The 27,666-nt window shown below is 48.6% G+C and overlaps 1 protein-coding gene across 1 annotated transcript in view; it reads left to right on the forward strand.

Annotated features, from left to right (window-relative positions):
- HGSNAT (heparan-alpha-glucosaminide N-acetyltransferase) overlaps window positions 1-27,666 on the forward strand; it is a 34,978-nt gene that overhangs the window by 6,796 nt on the left and 516 nt on the right. Inside the window, exons 2-17 of the mRNA XM_038398870.2 lie at window positions 8,183-8,298; window positions 9,554-9,690; window positions 10,619-10,740; window positions 14,224-14,293; window positions 16,051-16,120; window positions 17,490-17,593; window positions 19,155-19,231; window positions 19,744-19,774; window positions 20,777-20,937; window positions 21,885-22,000; window positions 23,024-23,145; window positions 24,699-24,825; window positions 25,397-25,483; window positions 26,731-26,808; window positions 26,942-27,012; window positions 27,151-27,263. Of these exons, the coding sequence (XP_038254798.1) occupies window positions 8,183-8,298; window positions 9,554-9,690; window positions 10,619-10,740; window positions 14,224-14,293; window positions 16,051-16,120; window positions 17,490-17,593; window positions 19,155-19,231; window positions 19,744-19,774; window positions 20,777-20,937; window positions 21,885-22,000; window positions 23,024-23,145; window positions 24,699-24,825; window positions 25,397-25,483; window positions 26,731-26,808; window positions 26,942-27,012; window positions 27,151-27,263 (1,602 nt within the window). The remainder of the gene's footprint in view (window positions 1-8,182; window positions 8,299-9,553; window positions 9,691-10,618; window positions 10,741-14,223; window positions 14,294-16,050; window positions 16,121-17,489; window positions 17,594-19,154; window positions 19,232-19,743; window positions 19,775-20,776; window positions 20,938-21,884; window positions 22,001-23,023; window positions 23,146-24,698; window positions 24,826-25,396; window positions 25,484-26,730; window positions 26,809-26,941; window positions 27,013-27,150; window positions 27,264-27,666) is intronic.

Genomic DNA, 27,666 nt, shown 5'->3' on the forward strand with positions numbered 1-27,666 from the left:
GCCTGGCCTGGCCTGAATCCGGCCCCCCCCCGCCTGCCTGCCTGCCTGGCCTGAATCCGCCCCCTCCCCCGCCTGCCTGCCTGCCTGCCTGGCCTGAATCCGCCCCCGCCCCGCCTCGCCTCGCCTGGCCTGGCCTGGCCTGGCCTGAATCCGCCCCCCCCGCCTGCCTGCCTGGCCTGGCCTGAATCCGCCCCTCCCCCCGCCTGCCTGGCCTGAATCCGCCCCTCCCCCCGCCTGCCTGCCTGCCTGGCCTGAATCCGCGCCCCCCGCCTGCCTGGCCTGGCCTGGCCTGAATCCGCCCCCCCCGCCTGCCTGGCCTGGCCTGAATCCGGCCCCCCCCGCCTGCCTGCCTCCCCGGCCTGAATCCGCCCCCTCCCCCGCCTGCCTGCCTGCCTGGCCTGAATCCGCCCCCGCCCCGCCTCGCCTCGCCTGGCCTGGCCTGGCCTGGCCTGAATCCGGCCCCCCCCCGCCTGCCTGCCTGCCTGGCCTGAATCCGCCCCCCCCCGCCTGCCTGGCCTGGCCTGGCCTGAATCCGCCCCCCCCCCCGCCTGCCTGGCTTGGCCTGAATCCGCCCCCCCCGCCTGCCTGGCCTGGCCTGAATCCGGCCCCCCCCGCCTGCCTGCCTCCCCGGCCTGAATCCGCCCCCTCCCCCGCCTGCCTGCCTGCCTGGCCTGAATCCGCCCCCCCCCGCCTGCCTGCCTGCCCGGCCTGAATCCGCCCCCGCCCCGCCCCGCCTCGCCTCGCCTGGCCTGGCCTGGCCTGGCCTGAATCCGCCCCTCCCCCCGCCTGCCTGGCCTGAATCCGGCCCCCCCCGCCTGCCTGCCTGGCCTGGCCTGAATCCGCCCCTCCCCCCGCCTGCCTGCCTGGCCTGGCCTGAATCCGCCCCTCCCCCCGCCTGCCTGCCTGGCCTGGCCTGAATCCGCCCCTCCCCCCCGCCTGCCTGCCTGGCCTGGCCTGAATCCGCCCCTCCCCCCGCCTGCCTGCCTGGCCTGAATCCGCCCCTCCCCCCGCCTGCCTGCCTGGCCTGAATCCGCCCCCCTCCCCCACCTGCCTGCCTCCCCGGCCTGAATCCGCCCCCCCCGCCTGCCTGGCCTGAATCCGGCCCCCGCCTCGCCTGGCCTGGCCTGGCCTGAATCCGCCCCTCCCCCGCCTGCCTGCCTGGCCTGGCCTCGCCTGAATCCGGCCCCCGCCCCCCCCGCCTGCCTGCCTGGCCTGAATCCGGCCCCCGCCCCGCCTCGCCTGGCCTGGCCTGAATCCGCCCCCCCCGCCTGCCTGCCTGGCCTGGCCTGAATCCGCCCCTCCCCCGCCTGCCTGCCTGGCCTGGCCTGAATCCGCCCCTCCCCCCGCCTGCCTGGCCTGAATCCGCCCCCCCCCGCCTGCCTGCCTGGCCTGGCCTGAATCCGCCCCTCCCCCCGCCTGCCTGGCCTGAATCCGCCCCCCCCGCCTGCCTGGCCTGGCCTGAATCCGGCCCCCCCCGCCTGCCTGCCTGGCCTGGCCTGAATCCGCCCCTCCCCCCGCCTGCCTGCCTGGCCTGGCCTGAATCCGCCCCTCCCCCCGCCTGCCTGCCTGGCCTGGCCTGAATCCGCCCCTCCCCCCGCCTGCCTGCCTGGCCTGAATCCGCCCCTCCCCCCGCCTGCCTGCCTGGCCTGAATCCGCCCCCCTCCCCCGCCTGCCTGCCTCCCCGGCCTGAATCCGCCCCCCCCCGCCTGCCTGGCCTGAATCCGGCCCCCGCCTCGCCTGGCCTGGCCTGGCCTGAATCCGCCCCTCCCCCGCCTGCCTGCCTGGCCTGGCCTCGCCTGAATCCGGCCCCCGCCCCCCCCGCCTGCCTGCCTGGCCTGAATCCGGCCCCCGCCCCGCCTCGCCTGGCCTGGCCTGGCCTGGCCTGAATCCGCCCCCCCCCGCCTGCCTGGCCTGAATCCGCCCCCCGCCCAGCCTGGCCTGGCCTGGCCTGGCCTGGCCTGAATCCGCCCCCTCCCCCCCCCCCCCGCCTGCCTGGCCTGGCCTGGCCTGGCCTGAATCCGCCCCCTCCCCCCCCCCCCGCCGGCCTGGCCTGGCCTGGCCTGGCCGGGCCTGAATCTGCCCCTCGCCTGCCTGGCCGGGCCTGGCCTGAGCCCCCTCCCCTCCTGCCGCCTGCCTGGCCTGAATCCGCCCCCTCCCCCACCTGCCTAGCCTGGCCTGGCCTGGCCTGAATCCGCCCCCTCCCCCCCCCGCCTGCCTGGCCTGGCCTGGCCTGCCCTGAATCCGCCCCCTCCCCCGCCTGCCTGGCCTGGCCTGGCCTGAATCCGCCCCCTCCCCCGCCTGCCTGGCCTGGCCTGGCCTGGCCTGAATCCGCCCCCTCCCCCCCCCGCCTGCCTGGCCTGGCCTGGCCTGGCCTGAATCTGCCTGGCCTGGCCTGGCCTGAATCCGCCCCGTCTGCCTGGCCTGGCCTGGCCTGGCCGGGCCGGGCCTGAATCCGCCCCGCCTGCCTGGCCTGGCCTGGCCTGGCCGGGCCGGGCCTGAATCCGCCCCGCCTGCCTGGCCTGGCCTGGCCGGGCCGGGCCGGGCCGGGCCTGAATCTGCCCCCCGCCTGCCTGGCCGGGCCTGGCCTGAATCCGCCCCCTCCCCTGCCTGCCTGGCCTGGCCTGGCCTGGCCTGAATCCGCCCCCTCCCCCGCCTGCCTGGCCTGGCCTGGCCTGGCCTGAATCCGCCCCCTCCCCCGCCTGCCTGGCCTGGCCTGGCCTGAATCCGCCCCCTCCCCCACCTGCCTGGCCTGGCCTGGCCTGGCCTGAATCCGCCCCCTCCCCCGCCTGCCTGGCCTGGCCTGGCCTGAATCCGTCCCCTCCCCCGCCTGCCTGGCCTGGCCTGGCCTGAATCCGCCCCCCCCCTCGCCGGCCTGGCCTGGCCTGAATCCGCCCCCCCCTCGCCTGCCTGGCCTGGCCTGGCCTGGCCTGAATCCGCCCCCCCCCTCACCTGCCTGGCCTGGCCTGGCCTGAATCCGCCCCCCCCCCTCGCCGGCCTGGCCTGGCCTGGCCTGAATCCGCCGCCGGCCTGGCCTGGCCTGAGCCCCCTCCCCTCCCGCCGCCTGCCTGGCCTGAATCCACCCCCCCCGCCTGCCTGGCCTGGCCTGGCCTGGCCTGAGCCCCCTCCCCTCCCGCCGCCTGCCTGGCCTGAATCCGCCCTCCTGCTGCCTGCCTGGCCTGGCCTGGCCTGGCCTGGCCTGCGCCCCCTCCCCTCCCACCACCTGCCTGGCCTGAGCCCCCCGCTGCCTGCCTGGACTTCCTTCTCCCCTACACCTGCAGTTGCCATATGACCCAGTTTTATAGGGACAGTTTTGATATTCAGGGCTTTGTCTTATACAGGCACCCATTACCCCCACCCCATCCCAATTTTTCACACTTGCTATCTGGTCACCCTATCCACACCCTTTTGTCTGCCCCTTGTCTTCCCCTATCACTTCATCTGCCCCCCTTTCCCTCTACCCCTGCCTCCTTCTCTCTACCTGTCTGTCACACTCTCCCCACTGCCCTTTCACACTCCTCTCTCTCTCTCTTTCTACGCTGGCAGAAGAAACTACTGCTGTTAAAGTGAGATTATCACTTCAACAGTCTGAATCCAAGTGTTTAAGTGACTTCTACCAGTTCACTGGTGTGAATTTCTTTAAAACGTCATCAGCAAACATATTTCTTGAAGGGTTCACCTTAAGCTCTGAAGTTTATCATAGTTGGCATTATGAAGGGATGATTGCTGGGATGTCCATGTCATAGCCAACTCCTCTTCTTCAGCCATTAAGGTTTGACTCTGGTACCGACTATTGAGAATATTTGTAAGAAAATGAGCTGGAGATAGTGCTTGTCCCATTCGTTTTTTTTTTTTTAGTGATTGTAATTTAACGCTGTCCTTGCATATTTCTCTTTTTAAGATCTCAGTTCCTTCCAAATTTCAACAGCGTCAGCAAAACAGGTTTCAGAGTAGCAGCCATGTTAGTCTGTATTTGCAAAAAAGAAAAGGAGTACTTGTGGCACCTTAGAGACTAACAAATTTATTTGAGCATAAGCTTTCGCTGTAGCTCACGAAAGCTTATGCTCAAATAAGTTTGTTAGTCTCTACGCTGCCACAAGTACTCCTTTTCTTTTTTAGCAATAAAACAGCTATTTCCCTGCATTCTGTTCAAGGCTATGGAAACAGGCTTTAGGCAGCATGTGTTCAACATTTCTCTTAAACCCAAAGCTGAGAATTTTGGCTGTGACAGGGCCATCTATTTTTTCACAATTTTGTTCACAAGCTGTCATCACTTTAGGCCAGTTCTTGATCTAGTGCTCAAAACAGTCCACTGCTGAGTTCCATCACGCGTCTTGTGGGAGAGTTAGCTTGGTTCCTCCCACGTTTTTGAGAGCAGTTGCTGCAAAGTGGTTGTTATGGAAGTATTTTGCAATTTCAACATTAGCCTTTATTTCTGAAACACTGAAGTCTTTGGCTAGGAGGTGCATCAAATGAGCACTGCAACTGTATGTTATTAGCTTGGGACTCTTCTAAATTTCTTCTCATCTTGGATATATTTGCAGCATTTTGTGTGACCAAGCTGCGTACTAGACATTTTAATTTTTTTTCACAGTTTGTTATAGCTTTTACTGTTACTTCTTGTAAGTATTCTGCCCTGTGTGCATTTCCTGATGTATCAGTTGTTTCTGTAAGGAAGACATTCCCTTCTTCTGTTGTCACACAAGCACATGCAACAGGATCATTGTGGACATTGCTCCACCCATCAAGACTCAGGTTAACAATTTCACCTTTTGTAAACTGGTCAATTTCTCTTTCATACAATTTCTCTTGCTTACAACATTCCTGCTAATACATCCCAGAATTATGTTTGCTTCTTTTTTTTTTTTTTGCAACAGTGTTACATTGGTGATTCACAGTCCAGCAGTTTGCCTGCCACATGTGCTTTGTTGGGTGAAATGTATTCTGGTCTTAATGACTGAACCATGTTAATGAAGTGTGGGTTCTCTGTGCAACAAACTCTCCTTTCCATATGATTAACAAACCAGGCAATTTTTTGATCAGTTACCTCTTTTTGTAATCTGTTGGTTCTTATCTATGATTGTTTCTAGATGATGGAGATTTTTTTTTCTTTTTGCTACAGGTGATAGATATACTGTGGCTATATGACATACATGATGTGACTGAAACACTATCATTGGCAGATAACTCTGAAACTATATAAAATGATGGTGATCTTTAAGGTGGATAGTCTTCAGAATCCTGTATGTTGAGGATGGATTCTCCTAAACAAAATAAGCCAATGCAGTTATTTAATTATTATTACCATACTGCTCATTTAATATTACTTATTGCATTCACTGACGCTCAGTACTACTTTAAAGGTGAAATTGTAAAAGGAAAATCTGCCTATTTCAGTTCTTTATTTTTTATCACAACTGCATCTAAAATGATAGTACCATAGAGTAACAAGTATATTTTTTGCTCAAACATGAGAATTCAAGAATAGTCCAGAAGGAAGACAGGCAGTCCTTAAGAAAGAAGTATGAAATAAAAAAGTTTACCAACCTGAAGATCCTGCATGTTCAGACATGTTCCTTTCATCCTCAACACAGCTTCCTCCTGAGAAGGAACACTTCTTCATGATGATGTTTAATTCAGTCAACCAGGCCTTGCATTTCTTTGTTGCACTGTTTGCATTTTGCACACATGCCTGTCTTACCCACAGGTAGAGGAACTTCATTAAAATATTCCCAAACTTGGTCTCTTTTATGGCCTCCTGCCATTATAGGTTTTTGCCTTCTAGTGAGACAATAATATGATAGATCTCAAATCAATGAAGGCTACACTCCAAAAGACCTCGAGACTTCTGGAATATGCTGCTGAAACAGTTTCACTTTTGTTTCTACTGCCTGTCCCTCCCTTCTCACATTTATCACCAGACTTCTTCTCCTTGTCCAGATCTATTTCGCCCCCAACTATCTTCTATTCATTGAACTTTTTGAAACTTTGCACTTTTAGAGAGAGGTAAGAGATTGACTCTGTGTACACAAATTTGCAGAGGGACAATAGGGTTGAGGTCTGTTATTTCTCACCTCTGTATATTATTTATTTATTTTAAAACATTTTTGCTGTTAACAAGCATGTTACCTCTGGAGACACAAATCCAGTTTGAGAACTGCAAAACTAAGCCTCTCTGATGGTATCTTCTAGACTGAACACTGAGTCCCATTGGGTAGATAGAAAGATTAACTTAAATAATCTATACAGAAGCCCCTGGAACCCCGTAAGATTGGGTCCCTAATCCATGAACTACTATTGGAAGTCATTTACAAAACTTTTCTTAAAAATTACATGAATATATTGTCTCATACTATAGAATTAGAATTTATAATCACTATTCCATGATGCGATAGTTTGAATTAAGATACATTATATCTCAAAGATATCTTTAGATAGGTTTTTCCCTAAAAAGCATTTTATCAAAAAAATCCGATTTAAATTAAAAAAAAAACAGATTTTTTCTTTTTTAAATCATTGATTTTTATCCACCCTGTCTAAGAAGCACTAGGCACTGGGTATTCATATAGACACATTCCAGAAGGCTAGTACAGGTACACCCCAACATAGAGTTATGGCATAAATACAGTCCTGGGAGATGGAATAGGAACACATCAACTCCAAGGATGGCAGGACAGGGTGATGGATGAAGATGTTTGTTTAAACTAGGTGGTACAAGCTGTAGGGTCAGTAGGCTCAGGAGAGTAATACACAACTTGTTTGTACCAATGTGTGGAAGAGAAGTCATAGGAGGGGCACTTTTGTTCCGCCTGGGGGGCAGCAGGAAGTCCCGCTGCTGGCAGAGCTGGTCCATTGTCAGAGGCGTACACGTGTTACTGTGCGTGTGGAACCTATGCTAGGACTGTGCTGTTTCAGCCATAAACCTGGCCGAGCGCCTTCGCCACCAACAGCTTTGGTCTTTCTGGATAGTACTATCGAGGTCTGGTGAGCCAGCTCTCTGTGCAACGCTGGAGCGGTGCACAGTGAGGACACGCGCGTATGCCAGCTGACCACATTCTAGGCAATGACAGGGTGTGAAGTAACTCGCAGGATCAGGGCCCTGGAGCTCATCATTCAGAAGAGATCCCCATTCCCACACAAAACAAAATGGGACTTTGCATGTATGTAGGTTTTGCCTTACGATGATTAGATTCCTGGATGAGAGCACCTAGCCTGCGGGGAGTTCAGGGGGAGCAAGTACTACCCCTGCACTATCCCTCTCTCCTGCCCCCTTGCGACATATGTGGGTGTGTCTCTACTGAAACTCAAAGGTGTGTTCTTAACTTGGGATTGCCTGCTTGGGTTACAACAGCAGGGAAGACGTGGCAACTTGGTTTATAACTGGGGCCTTTGCATAGGGCACAAAAATTCTCACATCCCTAAGCAACATACTTAAGCCAACATGACCCCCACTGTAGACAGCACTAGGTTGATGGAAGAATTCTGCCGTTGACCTAGGTAGTGCCTAGTGGGAAGATGGATTAAGTACAGTGATAGGAGAACCCCTCCCGTTGCTGTAGTGACTATCAACACTGAGGCACTACAGTGGCTCTGCTGTAGCATTTGAAGTGTAGACATAGTCCTGGTCTATATCTAGATATTAACTTGACCTAGCTGTCTCACTCAGGGCTGTGGGCCATGTGACGTAGTTAGGCCAACCTAGCCTTCACTGTAGACGCAGCTAAATTGACAGGGAGAATTCTACCACGTCTTGGAGAGATGGGTTCTGTATATGGATGGATAAATCCTGACTGTCGATGTAGGAAGCGTCTGTGCTGCCGTGGCACATTTGCAGCGCTGTATCTGTGCTGCTGTAGCCACATACCTTCAGTCTGTATGCCAGTGGTGAGCGCTCTTGTTACCTGGCCAGTCTGATTCCCCCATGCAATAATAGTACTCCGGAGCCACACTGAGGCGGAAGCAGGGCGGAGAGATTGGGCCTTTCCCATACAATTTCTGTGGTGCAAAGATTCTTGAGTATGAACCAGCGTAAATGTGTGAGGATTGGTAAGGCTGCAATATAGTGTCTACTGAGCTGTCGTCATTCTGTTAACCAAGTTGCCATCTATCCTGAAGTGTGTTATGCAGAGTTTCCCCTTTCAAAATATTGACATACTTCTTTCTCTCCATTTCTGCATCGTAACAGATTTATCCAGAAAGAGACCCTTAGGGCTGAAAATTGATCAGGCTTTACTGCTGGTGCACAATGAGTTGATCCATGAGAACTTGACAGTCTCCTGGCTTTCTGATTATTGTTACCAGGTAAACAGCCCTCTCCCTTTGTATGCTATGTAAGATTTTGTTCTAGGGGAAGGCAAGGATATGGCCCTGGACCCAGGGTCTGATTGCAGCTCATGTAGACAATCCTGAGCTCGTGGACACAATCTAGCCAGCTCAGGTAGCAGAGCAGAGAAGCCACAGCAGTGTGAGCTTCATTGTGGGCTGTACAAGCCTGCCCAGAACCCTGGATAATTACTCGTGGGGCTAGCCCATGCTGCAGTGTGTGCTGCCACACGCCTTCCTCACTCCAGCACCCAAGCTAGCTAGATTAAAGCTAGCAGGGTTATGTCTGTGTGAGCTACAGTCACACCCTGTGACTGCAGTGTAGACATATCCAAAGACTTGTTCCCCTAAGGGATTGTGGAAATATTAGTGTTTTGAAAGTCCTAGTTTTCTGTTGCCCAGTTTTTTCAGTTCATTCTTGGATGGGCAAAGGATCCATGTCATAGACGGTGGGGAAAGGTGGACATCTTCCAGGCTCCCCACAGCCTCCAACATCTTCTCCCCCAGCTCCTTTATCCCTTGGGAACCTTGACCCCATTCTGGACCCTCAGCCAGTGAATGACAGATATCTATGGGACTCATACCCTCAACAATGTCTTGAGGGAAAGAGCAGCAGGATGCAAAAAGAAGATAGGTCATTCCTTTGGATAATGAGAATGTCCGTAGTTTCAGTGCAATTGTAAAGATTTCTTTTTAAGTTTGAAAGGTGTATAAACCCTCATGCTTTAGGGCATAAGCTAATCACCAATGACTGGTGAGAGGTTAAGAACAAAGCTCCTTTATGGTCAGGTTATTCCATAAATACTTCCTTCAGGCTTTCTTGTATCTTCTTGGTGCTAGCCCTGTCAGAGACAGGATACTGGACTAGCTGCTCTGGTATGCGCTGGTATGGCATTTCCTGTGTTCTTAGAGGAGTGTGTCTGATGTTTTTAAATGATCAACTTTCCAGTATTTTAATTTGTTCCTTTTTTGTAATTTGTATTTCATTGGTTGGGTTTTAGCCCTTTTGAAAATCCCACCCTGGGTGCTTAACTTTAGGCTCCTATTTTTGAAAATCTTGGCCAATAATTCTTCCTCCAGCTGCAGCTCACAGAAATGTTACCTCCTTGCTGTTGGACAAACCAGGCTTCTTTTGTACTCCTCTTTGAATTAAAAAATAATACTTTTGCTCTGCCTAGTAAAATCAAGTAGGTTGTTTTATTTTTGTAATCCTTCATCTGTCCTCATTTTCTAGTGCTTGTATCAAGATCTGGTATCCGTCCCCATGCGCAACACTTCGGGAAAGCCCAGCATTGTAGCAGTTGCAGTGGATTCTCAGCATCCAGTCACCCTAAAGTTCAATGGCACTAGGGCAGGCCAAGAGTTTCCCAGGTTTGTAACTGATCTGAAGATAATGTATGTTGAAATAACCCAGTAATGCTTACATTTTCTGTCACTTGCCAGCCACTGTCCCTAAAGTCTGTGGCCTCCTCACCGCAGTTATTACTAAGCACTTTGGAAATTAGATTTGCAATTTAATCTTCATCTTACCAACAGTATAAAAATATAATTTGCTACGATAGTGCCTAGCTCATCCAATCACAAGTGGCACCCCGTAGTGCTGTGTGCTGTACAGACACACATAGAAACAGAGTTTAAGGCCAGAAAGGACAACCAGATCATGTAGCCTGACTTCCTGGATATCACAGGCCCCTAGGCACCCACACACTAAACCCAACAACAAAATCAGAACAAAAGTCTATGAAGTCATGGTTCCTACTACACAGTCTATAGCGTAAGAAGTCATGTGACATACGAAGGGTGGAGTGGATCAAGGGTGGGTTGGAGCAATCAAACAATACAGTAGGGGAAGTCAAGCCAATGCTGACAGGAGAAGTGGCTTTGGGAGCTGCTGGGTGGCCAATCAAAGAAATGGCTGAATGAACAGTGCACTGAAAGCACCAAATCAGGGAACTGGAACCAAGCTGCAGTAATTATGGCAACGCAGCTAGAAGACCTCACCAAGTAGGAAAAAAGAAAAATCTGGGCACAGACTGGGGCTTTTACAGCCCCATCTCCTTTTGTATGTCAGGGAGAGGTGGTCACTGCAGCCCCACAGCAAGGAGGAGCATGGGTTGTGTGCTTCACAGCATGCCCCTATCCTTATTCCCATAGCCCTGTTTTTGTAGCCCTTCCTTTCTTTCAGCCCACTTCCCAGCTGGCCTAGCCAGCGGTGCCAACCACAGTACCTGCAAGCAGTAGAGATTGCACAGCAAGTACCAGCACAGGTTCCCTTTCTGTCTCCCTTAATTCTTTGCAGGATCCATTATCATTTTGGAGAATTTGGAAACTATTCTCTTGTGGTAAAGAGCTTTGATAGCAGCACCAAGATGATTTCCTGTGACCTAATCATCAATGAAAGTCCTGTCAACAGCCATCTTCGTACGTACCGCTTTATTTTCCCCTTTCCTTGTGTAAATCAAGTAGTTGTTTTTTTCTTTCAGGAAATCATCTCATTAAAATTCTCTTTAGCCCCCTTCCTAGCAAATCCTTGAGCCTAATGAACTCCCTGCATCCACTCCCTGTGCGCCTGCTCCCATGCCACAGAGCATCTGTTATTCATTTGGTCCGAGCAGTTAGCCGATATTCAGGGGTCTTGCAGATTGTTCCTATTAGGAGGAGGAATTGATGATGGAGTCAGGTATTTCTTTGATGTGATCCTGTTTATTTACAAAGAATGTACAAAGTCTTATTTCTCTGAATACAGTAGGAATCAAACAGCATGGGGCAGTTTCTTTGCTTAGAGTCCCAAGCCTCTTTCAGCCAGCACTCTACCCAAACATTCTCTCTCTTAGCTTTTTTTCAGGGTCATGCTACAGGTGCATCTCTGTGTGCATCTAGGCTTCCTTGCTACCTTCTCCAGGACATTTTGTGGTTTTTCTGATGCTTCTAACATACAGACACGCAGCTGCAATCATATCAATCCCCTGCCTTTATCATGAGACCTCTGGGAAACCCCTTGGACTATATGGTCCAGGCTTGCATGCGGCCCAGTCTTTGGAGCTACTTTTCCATTGTTTTATCTATTACTGAAAAAAGGGCCATTTTATTTTTCCCTCATTTAGCCTGAATGGAAGAGTTATCAAACCCAACAGCTTCAAGGTGGTATGATTGCCCAACTCCCATCATAACACATCTCTAGATTAAATACAGTGACCACAGTAATTGCCTCTGCTACAGTTTTGTCCTTTCTACTCTGCTATTTCCCTTACTGCACAGCTTGATTTCTCTTCCCTGATGGACTCCCTCACTTACATCCTTCATTGCCCTTCTCCAGCTTCCACTCTCTCTTCAAATCTACTCCTCTTTATGTCCCTGCCTCCCTTTTGGCCCGAGATTCTGCTACTTACTTCTGGGAAAATATTGACTCTGTGTAATGTGAGCTCTCCTCCTTCCCGTTTCTCTGCCAGCCCTGCTACACCACCACCTTCCCACACTCAGCTACCTGCTCCTTACTCAGATGTTGGATGGTCTCTCATACCTTCTTCCTCCAAACCCATGATCCTATCACTTCCTTACTTCTCCAACAATTGTCTGTCGTCTTCCCCTCTTACTTATTTGTGATCTCTGCCTCTCGTCCGGCTGCTTCTCTCAATATCCTCTGTTCTCCTGAAGGTCACCAATGAACCCATTTCTGTCTGAGACCATCTACATCCTTTCTCACTTGTTAGCTATGCCCTCCTTCCCAGCTTTCCAGGAGATTTCCTGACTCCATGCTTGAGTGCTCTCCTGCCAGCACTGTACTGTCCACTGTACTGTCACTTTCTGCTCTCCCTTGGTGCCGGGAGCAGGCCACACCATATCAAAATGCTCCAGTTGGTTGTGTAAGACAGTCAAAAATGTCTGCAGGGTTGCTGGGTTGTTTTAAAGTGCATCAGACCCTTCTCAGTGATGTCTGGCTCAAAAGCATCCCAAACAAACAGTGAAAGCTGGGTTCAGGAGACACCCAGAGGCACAGCCAGCTGCCTTCCAGGTCTCACCTCATATTTGGGGAAGGGGCAGGATATATATATATGCCTTCATCTCCTAGGATGCCTTACCCCAGCCCAGGACCATAATCTGGCTGGCAGGAAATATGTTTGTGAGCAACCCTGCTTCTCTGGATCCCAGAGGGAGGCCAGCTGGAAACTGCCCTGAGCCAGGCCTTTACCTCACCATGGAGGGGGGTGGAGCTTTCCAGCCTGCCCTGCTCCTGGAGCATCACTTGTTGGCCCTAAAAGCAGAGCTGGCAGTGTTTTCTCCCAGAATGCCACTCTGACACCCCTTTCTCTTGCTCTTTGACCTTGATCTGTTACACAGGTATGTCTCCCGGCAAAACGTGCTGTGGCATAGCACTGGCCCAGGTGCCTCCCTTACACTTTAAGGGGCTGGTACATCCCATTACAGTGTCCCGTGGGCTTCTGTCCTTGGCCTGCTGCTCTTCTCCTTCTGTATCTTACTATTTATTTATATACGTTACATGAGCACGCAGAGGCCTTGACCATGATTGGGCCCCGTTGTGTGCAATACTGTACCAACACATAGCATGAGCCAGTCCCTGCTCCGAAGAGCTTACAGTCAAAACAGGCAAGACAGACACACAAAAGCAAAAAAGTCACAAGGTATGTGTCTGTGTTCTATTTTAAGATTTATATCCCACTTCCTTCTCCTCCTCCCAAATCATACACCCAGCTTGTTTCTCTGCACTCGGTGTGCCCTACCTCTGCCACAAAGCTTTGGGTTTGTTTGTTTAACCTTGTCTAGCCACCCATTTTGTTTTATGTTAATACCTGTTGTCTCTCTTCTCCGTGTGTCCCTCCCAGAGCTGTTTCCATCTCTAATCAGCATCCTTCCCTATTCTTGCTCTTTGTAATAATATTTCCATTCCTTTAACTCTAAAGAGACTACACCTGTGTGAAAAAGTGATTCTTTTATTTCCTTGCCATACCAAAAATTGTGGGGGGTGTTAATTTCAGGTTGAATAAAACATTTTGTTTTGTTTTTGAGCCTTATTACATGTTTTTTATTTTTAATAAAATTGAAGTAAGCTTTGACATGAAAAGTCATTTCGGATCAAAAAACTGAAATGCTCCAAAAAGGTCAAAGTGAAATGTTTTGTTGTTTTGGAATATTTTTAGATTTTTGGGGGGCAAACAATTTGGCAAATTTGTCTTAAATTTGTGAAATATTTCAATGCCCCTGAATCTGCATTTTTTTGGTGAAATAGTTTTGACCAAACTGTTTCCCTCAGCTCTGAGACATTCGCCTTGCTTGCAAACTCAGCATGTCTTTGACTCCGCTACCTCTTTTACTCCTTGCATTCAGGCTGTTTTTAAATCCAGCAAATTTTTCCTTTATAACACCTACCAAATCAATCCTCTCCCTGTCACCCCTGCTACCATTACGATGTGTTTTGCCTTGGTTATTTTTATACTGGAATATACAGGCACTTTGGTTTTTTTGCTGGGGCTTGTGTTCTCAGATAGCAATACCTAGCATTTTCATCACTAGAACTCAAAGTACTTAACAGTCTTCAATGTGTACAACAGCCACAGGGCTAAGGGAGGGAAGTATTATGCCCATTTTACAGATGGGGAGCTGAGGCACAGAGAAGCTAAGTGACATGTCCAGTGTCACACAGGAAGTCTGTGACAGAGCAGGGAATTGAACCTTGGTCTCCCAAGACCCATGCTAGTGCCCTAACCCCAGTCAATCCTTCCTTTGGTTTACGGTACCACTCAGTGAGGTTCCTGTAGCAAGCTGTAGGCCTGACTTCTCACTGGGTTACTCCAGTTTTACACAGGTATAACACATTGATGTATCAGGCCCAGAATGCTGATTGTTTTTGTTACCTCAGCTATGAAGATGTCTCTTCTTTTCCTGCAGCTATCCTGTACGCATTCCTCATTTATATGGGGGTCCTCAGTATCCTAACAGTGGGACACGTCTTCGTGATGTAAGTGGACGTTGTTTGTGAAACATTTCTGTATGTGTTAAAAAATCTCTTGGGGTTTTTGTTGTAGATGAAAACACACTCACTATTATTATTTATTTATTATTATTATTGCCATAGCGCCCAGGAGCCCTAGTTGTGAACCAACGCCCTTTGTGCTAGGCGTTGTACAAACACAAAACAAAAAGATCCTGCTGTCTCATGAGTGCAAACTGGGAACTGGGCTGTCTTACAGCTGGAGTCTCCTGTTCATTGGTGCTAGGCTGATATGTACCAGCTGATTACCTGGACTTTCATTTGCTAAGGGCCAAGCTCTTGATTTAAGAATAAGAAATGTATTCAACACTGTGTATCACTGTGAAACAAAGGAGTTAATGGGGGACTGGATGGCTCACAATATGGGCAGTGGGACATGAAACCTTCACTTCTTCTGGTCATGATGGGTAGTGTCTGAAAGTCTGAACAGTCTGACAACTGTTGGTGCTAGAGAGACAAGATCGGGGAGGTATTATCTTTTATTGGGCCAACTTGTGTTGGTGAGAGAGACAAGCTTTTGAGCTTACACAGAGCTCTTTTTTGGAGCTCAGCCATCTTGTCTCTAATATCCTGGGACCAACACAGCTACAATAACACTGCATACAGCTGTTGGTACGCTCAGTCCAGGGCTAAGATGCTAGGTGTTTGCATTTCAATTGGTGGTTTGCATTTCAATACTGCTGCTCTCAGTCTTACTGAAGAGCCAGTTGTAGCATATTAACTAACTCCTCACTCTAGAAGTCTCTGCAGCTCAGTGCTGGGCCCTATGCATGGGATGGGGTGAAGAGACAGGCATTGCTGCTGCCTGTGCTGTGTTTTTTCTCTTGGGATACTTTCTGTCAGGCTGTCACTCTGAAGGCTTTCACCAGCACTAAGGTCACTCCCATGCCCTTATTATGTTTGTGATGCCTGAACTGTAAATGGAGTTTTATTGCCTGTCACGTAATCCTCCTTGTTTGCTGTATTTTTAGCTGTTCTGTCAGACTGTAGCACAGGAGTTGGGATGAGAAATGAGTATGAGACTGTAGGCCTGAGTTCAGGAACGCACTGAAGCATGTGCTTAAATCCCTGTTGTCATCCCAGGGAAACCCCTTCTGTATTCTGCTTCAGGCAGTCCACACAACAGTTCAGGCCAACTTCATTTAATCATCACACAGTTATCGTTTTCCAGATGCTGATATCCTCCAACTAAACCACAGTGTTGCAAAGTTTAATACAGGGAATGTTTCCATGTGCTTCCACTACTATGGAGTGTCTAGGGCCCTGAATCAGGAAAGCATCCCCTGTTCAGAACAGCAGTTCAGCCCCTGGTTAAGACCCATTCCAGTCAATACAATTTAAATATGTGTTTAACTATAAAGGTTGGAAAATCTGGTTACCTAGCCATCCGTCCTGTGCACTGAATGAGGTGGTCCTGAGTGTAAACAAAAAAAAAGGGGGGCGGAATCTGAGCCTGTGGTGATTGTACCATAGTGTATACACACAATAGGGCTGAATTAAGGTTGCTTAATTCTGGCACTCTAACTTTTGTGTGTTTGACTTTGCAAGCTTAATAAGGTTGTATTAATCTGGGGAGGGGAGTGGGGCGGATGGGGGTAGAGGGGTAGAAGTTCTCAGCGTCTGGTTTATGCTGCTCCAACATGATTTGATAGCATGTGTTTGTTCTGAATAAGCAATAGTGTGTGATGATTTTTTTTTCTTTTCTTTCTGTTATTGGTTCACAGCATTGATCCAATCAGGAATTGGTTTTACAAGAAACTGCACCCTGGAGACACTGATCATCTCATTAATTCTGTGAGTTGCTAGAATGCGCTAAATTGCCATCCATGAATCCATCCATCACTGAAGCATTCACACCAACTAGTCCTTTTTGAGATTCAGTAAATTATCAGCCACATCCCCCCATGAACAGGTTCCTGGGCAATCCTCAAAGTGTGGGTAGACAGCTGTCTCGATCTGTGGGGAGCTCTGGAGGGGGCTCAAAACCTGTGTTTAATGTATGTGCAGTGGACATGTATGACTCTCAGGATACATCAACGCTGGAGCCGTGGGTGTAATGTCCAGCTCAGGTAGACATATATGTGTTAGCTTTGATTGAGCTAGCATGCTAAACATAGAAGCGCAGCTGTGATGGGCTAGCCTCCCCAAGTACAATCCTGTCTGAGACCCTGGTTGCGTACTCGCAACAGCTAGCTGCTAGCCTGTCTTGCTGCCGTGACTACCCTCCTATCTGTAACAAGCTAATTTCATCAGCACTAATGTGTGTACGCCTACCTGAGCTGAAAATTACACCCCTAGCTCCAGTGTACATGTACCCTGTCAGTTACTGCCCAGTCAGGTGTTTGCCTCTCTCTCTTTAGTTTCAGTGCAGGAAATGTTCCACTGAAAGAATTACCCTGTTGTGACGTGGACAGTGTTAAGAGAGGGAAGCTCTGCTGGCTGCTCCCAGCACTACAGGTAGTTCTAGGCACTCTGAACTCAGACCTAGAGTTTTGTGATCAGACCAGGGCCTGGAAGCGCGGCAGAGGCTGTGGGCCAGAGTCTGCGCTGTTACACGCTTGGCAGATGTGGAATATAGCTGTTGGAATCACTCTGGATTTACACTAGTGTAAATGACATCAGCATCTGGCCTAGTGTACTCTGCCCACGCTGGATGAGCACGCATCAGTGTTATTGTCCCCAGTTATTCTCTCAGGAGTCTATTGTACATGGCCTTCATCACTGGTGGCGTGCTGAGTGCATCAGAATCATTAATGAATTTTATCCACACAGCACACCTGTGAGGTGAGATGTGTTATCCCCACCCTATTCATGGGGAACCAAGGCACAGGGTAGATTAAATGACTTGCTTAAGGTCACATGGAGTGCATGGCCAACATTGGGATTAAACCCAGCTCTCCTGAGTCACAGACCAGTGCCTTGCCCACTAGACCATGCCTCCTATGCTTATTAAAGAAGTGAGAAGTATGAAGTGTGAAATACAAGGAATCCCTCAGTGGGGAATAAAGAGAGAAATGGGAAGAACAGAATTAGTTAGGGTGTGTTGAAATGCCCAGCATCTCTAGGCCTCAGCTGGCTGAGTCACATTCCCCAGATGGTCAGGATGGCAAAAGTGTTGAGGCAATTGCTAGCTTTTCCTCTTGTGTGGTGTTTCTATTCCAAGGAGCTTGGATCCCCGACCAGAACAGATTCCACAAGCAGCGATGTCCCAGCTACCGTGTGGACCATCTCCCAGCAGCGACTGCGCTCCCTTGACACATTCCGAGGGTAAATTGAAGCTTCATAGGCTTCTTTACCACTTCTTTATAAAGCTTCTCTAGGTTTGAAGAAATGTAATTATGGCCACAGTATGAAATCTTCACCCCCAGGGATGGTAGAATGTCATGGTATCCGACGTGGGTTTATATTTATGGAGAAGGAAACTATTTATTAATAGAGATAGCTGGAAATTATTTTTTCCTGTGAAAACTTCTGAGTTTTCAGCAAATAATCAAAAACCAGAATACTTTGATTGGTAATGCTGTCCCAGTGCCTCATGGGGTTGTAGTTCTGGTGCCTCATCCTCTTCTATAGGGTGGGCTTTTTGGTCAGACTACATCTTCCATCATGCACCATGATCTTCTCTCTTGGATAGTGTAGGCCAGACATCATGGCTATCCTGTGACCCTGGTGCTTCATGGGAAATGTAGTCTGGGTGGGAAGTTTGCCAGTAGAGATGAGGGAGCATGAAGCAACTGAACTACAACTCCCATGTGGCACTGTGAGGGCATTTCAGAATCAAAATATTTCACTTTTAGGCTAAAAACTCAGCTATTATTTTTTTGGTTTTCAGGTATCCAGGTTTTCAACAAAACTTTAAATTTTCCATGGATAGCAGACACTTTTCATGAAAAACAGTGTGTCAAAAACTCAGTTTTCCATCGAAAAACAGTTTAGATGGAAAACTTTTGACCAGCCCTACATATTATGATAACTTCTTCCTCTCCCTTCCTGTGAGAATTGTTCCCTATAGTGCATTTACTGACATCTGTCCTGCCTGGTTTTGATGGGCCTTTCACCACTTCCCTTGACAGACAATTCCACAGGCTGCCAGATTTCCATGGCAGGAAGTTTTTCCTAGTGTCCAACCTCCATTTCCTTTTTCTAATGTGCACTGGGTGTCTTCTAGTTAGATTTTCCTTGATTGTACTCAATCATTCTCTTCCCTCCATGAGGCTTACAAGTAAAAATACAGCCTCGCTGTTCCCTGTCCTGCTCCCAAATTTCCTGTGTGGCCTTGGTCACGTCTCTTAACTCCGTGTTCTGATTTATCCACTGTCTACAATGGGAGGAATTATTCTTTTCCCTCTTTCAGGGGATCGGGTGGGGGGCTGAGGACTTGCTAAATGAAGTTGGTGGAGTACATGGAATTACTAAATCCAGTCAGTGCAATCTCTGGCTTAGAGATCTGACAGCCCCAGGGGGTCCATTTAACTGGGAAGAACTGTAGGATCCTAGTTTTTGGGTTTCCTGAAACATTTTGAATTGGGCTGGAGCAATGTGGGGAGCCAGCTTTGTGAACTTATGTGGGAATATGAACAAAAATCACACTCAGCATGTTTAGTGATGTGATTTTCAAGTGCTCTCTCCTTCTTTCAGTCAACATCAGTTTCCTCTGAATGAAGGTCGTTCACTGATCCCTCGACAGCATGTTTGGCTGTTTTTTTATAAGCTTGCTTAAAAAAAGACAGATTGAAAAATGTTTTAACGGGGTAAAATATTAAGTGTGTGTCTGTTTCTGACACACAATATTGTACATGCGTTCTCATTATTTTTTGTGTCTTTTTAGGCTGTCTCTCATAATTATGGTATTTGTTAATTACGGAGGAGGAAAATACTGGTTCTTCAAACATCAGAGTTGGAATGGTAAAGGATGGGTCATTCATTTTATGCAGACCTTAGTCACAGAAATGAACAGACAGGGCCAGATTCTCAGCTAGTGCACATAGGTGTAGCTCTGTTGAATTCAGTGGAGCTACGTCAGTTTACACCAGCAAAGGATCTAGCCCCCGTATCTAGCAGGAGAATAGTTCAAAGCACGGTGTGATTGTTCCTGGTATTAGACAATCTTGGGAAGGCTTCATATTGTCACATAACCTTTTTGCTTACATCTTTAACACAGCTGTGTTATTATTTAATGCTTATGGTGATAGGACCTAGAGGTGACCACCAGGTCATGATCCCATTGTGTTAGGTGTTGTACAGATAACATCAAAGGAGTAGTTTAATTTGTCAGTATCTTTTAGGATGCTGCTTAAGAATTTCGTTTACTGAATCATTACAGGCATTCTGCAGTTCCTCTGCAGACTTAGAAATGAGGGACATCATAAGTTCAGTCTTTCGAGGCAATTAAAACTTGTCTAATGATTCCTTTGTAGGCTTAACACTGGCAGATCTTGTGTTTCCATGGTAAGTCTTTGTGGCAAATATTATTATTTTGTATTATCATAGCACCTAGGAGCTCCAGTCATGGACCAGGGCCCCATTGTGCTAGGCACTGTACAAACAGAGAACAAAAAGACAGTCCCTGTGCCAAAGAGCTTACAACAAAGGCAACTGACAGATAGACCGGGAAGTACAAGGAAACAATGAGACAGTATTGGTCAGCATGATGAGCTGTGACCTGAGCACACCAACAGCCAAACCATTGTCAAGGTTTCTGTGGGCTTCACAGCAAAGGAGTGTTTGAAGAAGGATACTCCCTGAAAGGAATAAATGTCTCCCCTTGGTAGATTAGAAGGGCCACACAGTGGAATGCTGCTAAATTGCACTGAAATGCACCTTAAATCCATTTGGAAAATGAATTTTGGGGTATATGTGTTTGGAGGTTTTTTGGTTTTTTTTTTTAAGCACAGACCAATGAGAGTCTTCTGCTGGTCCAGGGGCAGGGCTAATCTGGTGATGTGATATATGTCCTATGGGCTAATACAGGGATGGGCAAACTTTTTGGCCTGAGGGCCACATCTGGGTATGGAAATTGTATGGCGGGCCATGAAAGATCACAAAATTGGGGGTTGGGGTGCGGGAGAGGGTGAGGGCTCCGGCTGGGGGTGTGGGCTCTGGGGTGGGGCCAGAAATGAAGAGTTCAGGGTGCGGGAGGTGGCTCTGGGCTGGGACCGGGGGTTGGGATGCGGGAGGCGGTGCACACTCCAACTGGAGCTGGATCTGGGGTTGGGCCAGGGATGAGGGGTTTGAGGTGCAGGAGGGGGCTGTAGGCTTGGGGTGGAGCAGAGGGGTTTGGAATATGGGAGGGGGCTCTGGGCTGAGGCCCCCTGGCTATCACTACGCGTAGGAGACGGAGGGGGGACACGCCGCTGCTTCCAGGAGTCATGCAGAGCCACAGCATTGGAGTATGTGTGATTAGTCGTGATTCCCCTGAATAGACCCATTTACAGCTGCCTGCATTTCTAGGTTTGTGTTTATCATGGGCACCTCAATTTCGCTGTCACTGAACTCCATGCTGAGGCGGGGATGTTCGAAGTGGAAAGTGCTGGGGAAAGCTCTCTGGAGGAGTTTCTTGCTGTTTCTAATAGGTGTCATAATCATCAATCCCAATTATTGCCTTGGACCTTGTAAGTGGAGAGAATTCATTTGTTGTTTGCTTGTCCTTTTTGGAATTTGTAGCTTTCCCATTTTTACCTGGCTGTTTATAGAATGAATATATGATCAGTCCCACCCATGGACCAGCTGCATGCAGAGGGCAGTTCTCTGCAAGTGCTGTAACAGGCCAAGAATGGTGAGCTGTTCAGCTGTGCTGCATAACTCTAACAGCTGTCTGGCTTAAGGCTGTCTCCTTACTTATAGTCCTAGATCATAAAGCCAGAAGGCACCATTAGATCATCTAGTCTGACCTCCTATGTAACACAGGCTGGAGAATTTCATCCGTTCAGCCATTTATTTGAGCCCAGTAACTGACTGAAGCATATCTTCCAGAGAAAGATCAAGTCCATAGGAGACTGGGACCTCCCAGTTCTTGCTTTTAGACTATTATGCCCTCCTCTTTGTATCCTGATCATTACAGCTGTACTCGGACTGTGGAGTTGCAGGGGAGTGGGAAAGGAAAGCCTGGAGTAGGAAAAATTGTGCTTAAAGGAAGGGGCGCAGTGCAAGTGTGTTGCTTGAGTTTCATAGGATGGTCCTGCCCTGTGCCCTTCTCCCTCCCTGTGTAGTGAGATGCGGTGGGTAGGATATATCCCCAAAGCTGTGGAAGTGAGGCATGGAGTGAATGCATCACACACCTCCTCTGGGAGCCTCCCACTCCACAGGGTCCAGCCTGAGCCCGGAAGTCTACACAGCAATGAAATAGCTCTGCAGCCTACGTCAGCTTGCAGGGGTCAGCCGTGGTTTTTTCTTTGCTGCGTAGACATTCCCTTAGGCAGCATGAGTACATAGGTCCTAACCCAGGGGTGTCCAACCTTAGCCTGAGAAGGAGCCAGAATTTACCAATGTACGTTGCCAAAGAGCCACAGTAATACGTCAGCAGCCCCTCTCTTAAGTTGTGTGTGTGTGTTTCCTATAGTGTCTTGGGGTAATCTGCGGATTCCAGGTGTACTCCAGAGACTGGGATTTACCTACCTTGTGATTGCCATCTTAGAACTCGGGTTTGCTAAAGCTGTGGCTGAGAACGATACATTGGTGAGTGATCCTTGGATATAGCTCTGTCTTCGATGATGCTGGAAGGGCAGGCTGTAAACACGTGAAGGATACACAGCACCATCACATTTGCCTCTTGCATGTGCAGTCTGTTGTTGGATGGTAGCCTCTCCCGTGACTGCCACTGTAGTCCTGTCTCCGGCAGCTCTTGTGTGGTTTTAGGAGCCATGCTGCACAAGATTAATATCTGTTTAACTGTACAGAGCAGTGCAAGGGGGTTGCTCAGGAACTGAGCAGAGCGGGGTGTATTTCAACTACTCCGCATGGCTAGCCCCAGCTTGGTTGCTGTGTAGAGGATTATAAAGGTCCTTACGAATTCACTCCTTCCTGATCTGCAATCAGTGCCTCTTGGATTCCAAGGGTGCTGAAACGCAGGTGTAATTTTGAACTCTTAATTCAGTCCACTGCCACTTCAAGGCTCTAAATGCCTCCTCCTTCTAGAATTGTTGCATGTCAGTCTGAGCACCACCTTCTGGGCCGGAAGGCAAGGCAGACAGACTGGGCAGCAATGCCCTAAGAAAGCAGGGCTTTGTTATACTCTGCTAAGATCTTAGCAGAAATACACTAAGCATGCTGGGACATGACCCTTTCCAATCACTTATAGTGCTTTTATTTTAACCCTTCTGACTCTCAGCTGAGCCAAGCAAGGGTTTAGTCCACGCTGAATCCAGAGTTTCAAATTTCATCCACTTTAGCATAGCTAGGATGTGTACAACAAGGAAAAATGCCTTGTTTTCCTGTCTGTGACTCACAACCTGCGGAAAGGATTTTGCTCAGACTTTCAAAACAAAATCACTTTTGAAAGCAAACCTGGTGAAGGTCAGTTTCAGACATTGTGGGTGTGTGAAAACTATGTTACAATGGAAAGCCTTGCAAACTATGCAGTTATCACTCCCAACCATCTGCAGTGCCAGGGGACTGTTCGAAAGTGAATGTGTTTTTTCCCCAAATGCTCAGTGATCATTGGCCAGTTAGTTTTCCTTTTCTTTCCTACCTCTCAAGCAGGAGACCCCGTATTTTGCCCTGCGGGATATTCTGCTCTACTGGCCACAGTGGGTTTTCATTTTGATGCTGGAAGTGACTTGGCTGGGTCTGACCTTCCTGTTAATTGTACCTGGCTGCCCAAAGTAAGTTGAATGTTTGGACTCCTTTTCCTTTGGGTGCTTTCTGTGTGGTGTCAGGGATTATTCTGCTGCATAGGGACCATGTTTCAGTGTCTCTAGCTCTGAGTCAGTAGGAAAAGGGGGTTTCTCAGTGAAACATCCCCTTCCCCACTTTGCAGTGAAGTACTTGGCTTTATGTAGAGGACATCTTTATTACTCACCTAGGTAAGAAACATTAGGTTTAAAATCTCCCTCTGAGGTTCTCCTATGGTCTCCATCACTGTAGTATCTGAGCAGCTCACATCTCTCATGCATGTCTCCTCCCTGCACCCCTGGGAGGTACGGGAATGAGAAGCTCTCCTCCCGTAAGGACATCTCAACAAGCCAGCCTTTTCATATGTGCTGAGCTTTCAGGCTGCTGCTGTTGATGCTTCCTGTCTGCTCCCAGCTACATTCCTGCCACAGCTTGTGTGTTCAGGCAGATGAGGCCCTTCCCTCCTTGTAAAGGGATCACGTGCACCTGGGTCCTAGTAATGACATGTGGTGCTTCTAGCTGAGACAGCCTGGAACTCTCCTTGCTTCTAGAAGTGCCTGGGCTTCTGGGATGCTGGATGGGGGCCTTACTAAGCCTGTTCAAAGTACCTTGTTCATCTCTGTGCCCCTTCTTGATGAGCTGCTTTCTGAGTGCAGTCAGGATTGGAGATGTCCTCCCCTGCCAGTGCTTGCTGCCCCAGCCACTAGCATCGGGTGCTGACTAGTCATGTGTGGCCTCTTCCTGCCATTTCCATGTACAGTCTCTGTTTGACACTGGCTGTGGGTCTCATAGCATCAAGGCCCTGGGTTCTGGGGGATTTCTTGTCAATAGCACCTGGCTGCCCACCACGGAGTTTTATCATCCACTTGTTTCCAAGTGGCTGCAGCCTGAGGGGTCTCTTGGAGCTGCCTTGTGTTGTGCTTACTGCTGTGGGAGTCCATGAGCATTTCCTTGCCTTTCGGCACCGATGCGGCATTGACTTGTTCTGTATTCGGCACATTGTATTCACCCATGCATCAGACCAGAGGAAGACTCTGCAGTGTAAAAAGCTGGGCTGAGTTCCACTGCGCATTGTACCTTCCCAGGGGCTCGAGAGCTGGATTTGCCGGGGAGGGGAGGTGCTGGGCTGGTGGCTGGGAAGGTGAGCTCTCCCTTTTGGAGTTAAGGGCAAGGTTGGGCGGTGCTGGGCTTTGGCTGCCCTGGCGGTATATGGCTTGTTGACAGTTGATCTTGTCTTGATCAGCCTGAGTCTGGCGTGTGTCTAGTTTGGCTGCAGGGATTGACAGTTACAGAGCACACTGGTGGTAACTAGTTACCAGGTGCTCTGCTTTCCAGGCATTGGCCAGTGTCTCCTCTGGGCTGCCCTTCCCCTTGCGACTTGTACCTGGGAAGGATGTAGTTCGGTGTGTGACCTGATTGCCTGTGGGGGTGAGTTTGTGCTTCAGCAGATCCCTAAAGAGCAGCAAAACTTAGCCTTGTTCATTCTCAAGCCTTTCAACAGTATAGCGCTGCAAAGACCCATGGCCTTTTGCTTCCTTTCCAGTGGTTACCTTGGCCCCGGTGGCATTGGGGATTTTGGAAAATATCCCAATTGCACCGGAGGAGCAGCCGGTTATATTGATCACTTGCTCTTGGGAGAAAAGCATATTTACCAACACCCATCATCCAATGTGAGTGGTTCTGACTTGCACATAAACCATTGACTTGCTGCAGAGTTAGGTTTTGTGTTTAACATGTCAACAACTTTAATATAAAATTAGCTAAGTTTTCAAAGAGAAAAAGCCACTTCCTTCTTTAAATGCCAACTCTCCCACTCTGCTGGGATGTGACCGCTAAGATGGGCTCTTCCTTGCTTAGAAGATCTCTCTGAAACTTAGTTGACAACTCTGGTGGTACCACTGTGGGAGGTGGAGAGGCTAGACTTGGGAACTGGTGTGGATGGGTGGGGCTGGCCTGGCATGGCCTATCTGCAACTCGGCAAGTTCACCAGCTTTACATCAGCAGCACACTGGCCTGGGGGGAGAGCGTTCTGCTCCAAAGACCATTTCCTTGGGCTGTGTTCTGAGGAGGGATTGTTGCACAGTGTAAATGGAGTAATTTCAATGTGAAATCTAAATCTGGCATTGACAACAGTCAAGTGTCAGTGGAGGGCTGGGGAAATGGCCCCAGAGTGAGAGAGGGGAGAAGGAAGTTCAGGGCTGGGTGCAAACCTTTTTAATCCTAAATCTCTCTCTCTGCAAGGTGCTCTACCAAACAACAGTGGCCTATGATCCCGAAGGCATCTTGGGAACAATTAATTCAATCTTCATGGCATTTTTGGGACTTCAGGTACTGTCTTTGCTTTTTGGACCTGCATTGTCAGCAAGCCTTCATCTCCCAGAAACAACTAAAGGTGTTTTGTCAACAATGGGGGTAGGGGAAAAAAGAGCTTTTAGAGCTGGAGTGGCAGCATCTTCTCTAGAGTTAAGGTTGCAGTCGCAGTTCCATTATAAACTAGCCAAACCCTCTGAAAACCTCCCGAGTCCAAGTTGGCAGGGCAGGAGGGGCCAGCTGGCAGAGGCTTTAAATCAAAATTTGAGGTATATTGACCAGTGTGATTCTGAAGTTTAAAAAAATCAAGTGTTTTGCTCAATTCTTGAAACCCTTGTTTGTCCTATCTGGGGAGGCCTGGAACCATCGCACCAGTGGTTTGTGGTGAGGTCTAGCAATCACTCGTAGCAGCTGGCTGCTCAGGGGTTCTGAAAATAAGACTAAAAATGGACTTGGGCTGTTAAATTTAAGCTCATACATTAGAGAACCTTGGCTGTGGTGTTTCCATCACCCTCCTTGTCTCTCAAACGCACTTGGCACCTATGGTATGTGTTCACTTTCCAGAATAAGAGACAGTGCATTGCCACTCAAACCATTAACGTGTTAAAAGTTCCCTCGTAGCCTGTCACTGTACTTAAAACAGAAAAGAACTAGGGGGGGGTCTCAGATACCAGGTGTGGGGAGCAACCTTGTAGTGACTGACTTTAGATATGTGTATCTGGACTTAGGTGTGATATCCAACTGCCATAGTTTGTCAGGTAGAATGGCACACTGCATATCCCGTGAAGGAAAGGAGTTCTGCATTGTGCACGGGGTGGCATTAGTAGTGTATCTGAGTATGAGTTTGAGGAACTGGCTACATGGATTGGAACTGAAAGGGAGTGGGTGCCATGAAGGGTCAAGGAGTGCTTTTGGGTATAATTGTGTATAGGTGGCAAGGCATGTCCATTTAGGTTGGTGAAAATGTTAATGTTGCCTTGATTATTCTGGATTGTCCTTATTTTTTGGTTGCCTTAATAGGAACTGCACTGGAGCAGCTGTAAAAGTTGTGTGTGCGGTTACTCTCATGGGGTAGAAATCAAATTTTTTTGTTGCTAAACAAACATCACTTGTTTTTCACCTGAATGCATTCTCCTAGAAGAGTTCCTAATCTCCGTCTTCCAACTACTTAGCACAAAGCAGTTTAAGCTTCTCCATTCTATTGCAAGTGGCTGGTAGAAAATACCTGGTATATTTACTGGTTTTTATGCCTTTGTTTTTTATAGGCAGGAAAAATATTCTTGTTTTACAAAGACCAGCACAAGAAGATAATGAGCAGGTTTTTTATATGGAGTGTAGTCACGGTAAGTAACATCTTTTCTTAATGCAGTTTAAATTACTCATTAAACAACCACATCTTTTCATGCAGCGCAAGCTTTCTATTTCTAAGATGTGCTGCAGTGAAAGTTCATATAAACTCCAAACTTATTATTTCAGGGGATTATTTCTGCTATCTTGACAAAATGCTCTAAAGATGAAGGGTTTATTCCTGCAAATAAGAATCTATGGTAAGTAGAGACATGTAACTTTACTATTCAATGTGTTTCTCTCCAGCTGTATGGACACAATGTATTTAACTGTAGCAACATCAGCCTATATTGAATGTTCTCTAAATATCCTTTTAAATTCCTACTGAAAATATGTAGGTCAATCTCTTATGTGACAATCTTGAGCTGCTTTGCCTTCATGCTTTTATTGCTGATATACTACCTTGTGGATGTCAAGAGATGGTGGTCAGGTGCTCCATTTTTCTACCCAGGTCAGTAAACTCAAGCGTATTTTAGTTATCTGTGATGCAACAGGTGGTTTAGTCCTGTCCTTATCAGTAAAATTAACATTCTGTTGCCATGTCAAGCAGCAAGACCTACTGCTAAAATGTTTCCCTTCAAGAATATTTTTGCAATGAAAAACCTTTGATTAAAAAATCCTTAAACTTTGATTTAATTAAACTACATTCTCCACATGTTCATACTGCTGTTGGGAGGCAGGTAAGAATTATTAATCACTCTTTAGCTGTGAAGTCAGAGGGGTAAAGTGACTTATTCAAGGCCACAGGGCAAGTTAGAGACAGGAACAACTTGTCATTAATGCTTAGGATTTCCCGATTCCCTTTCCCGTAAATACTCTGCCAGCCCCTGCTGATACAGCTTGCTCTTAGAATG

This window comes from Dermochelys coriacea, chromosome 4 (genome assembly GCF_009764565.3).
Source record: "Dermochelys coriacea isolate rDerCor1 chromosome 4, rDerCor1.pri.v4, whole genome shotgun sequence".
NCBI classification, from domain to species: Eukaryota; Metazoa; Chordata; order Testudines; family Dermochelyidae; genus Dermochelys; species Dermochelys coriacea.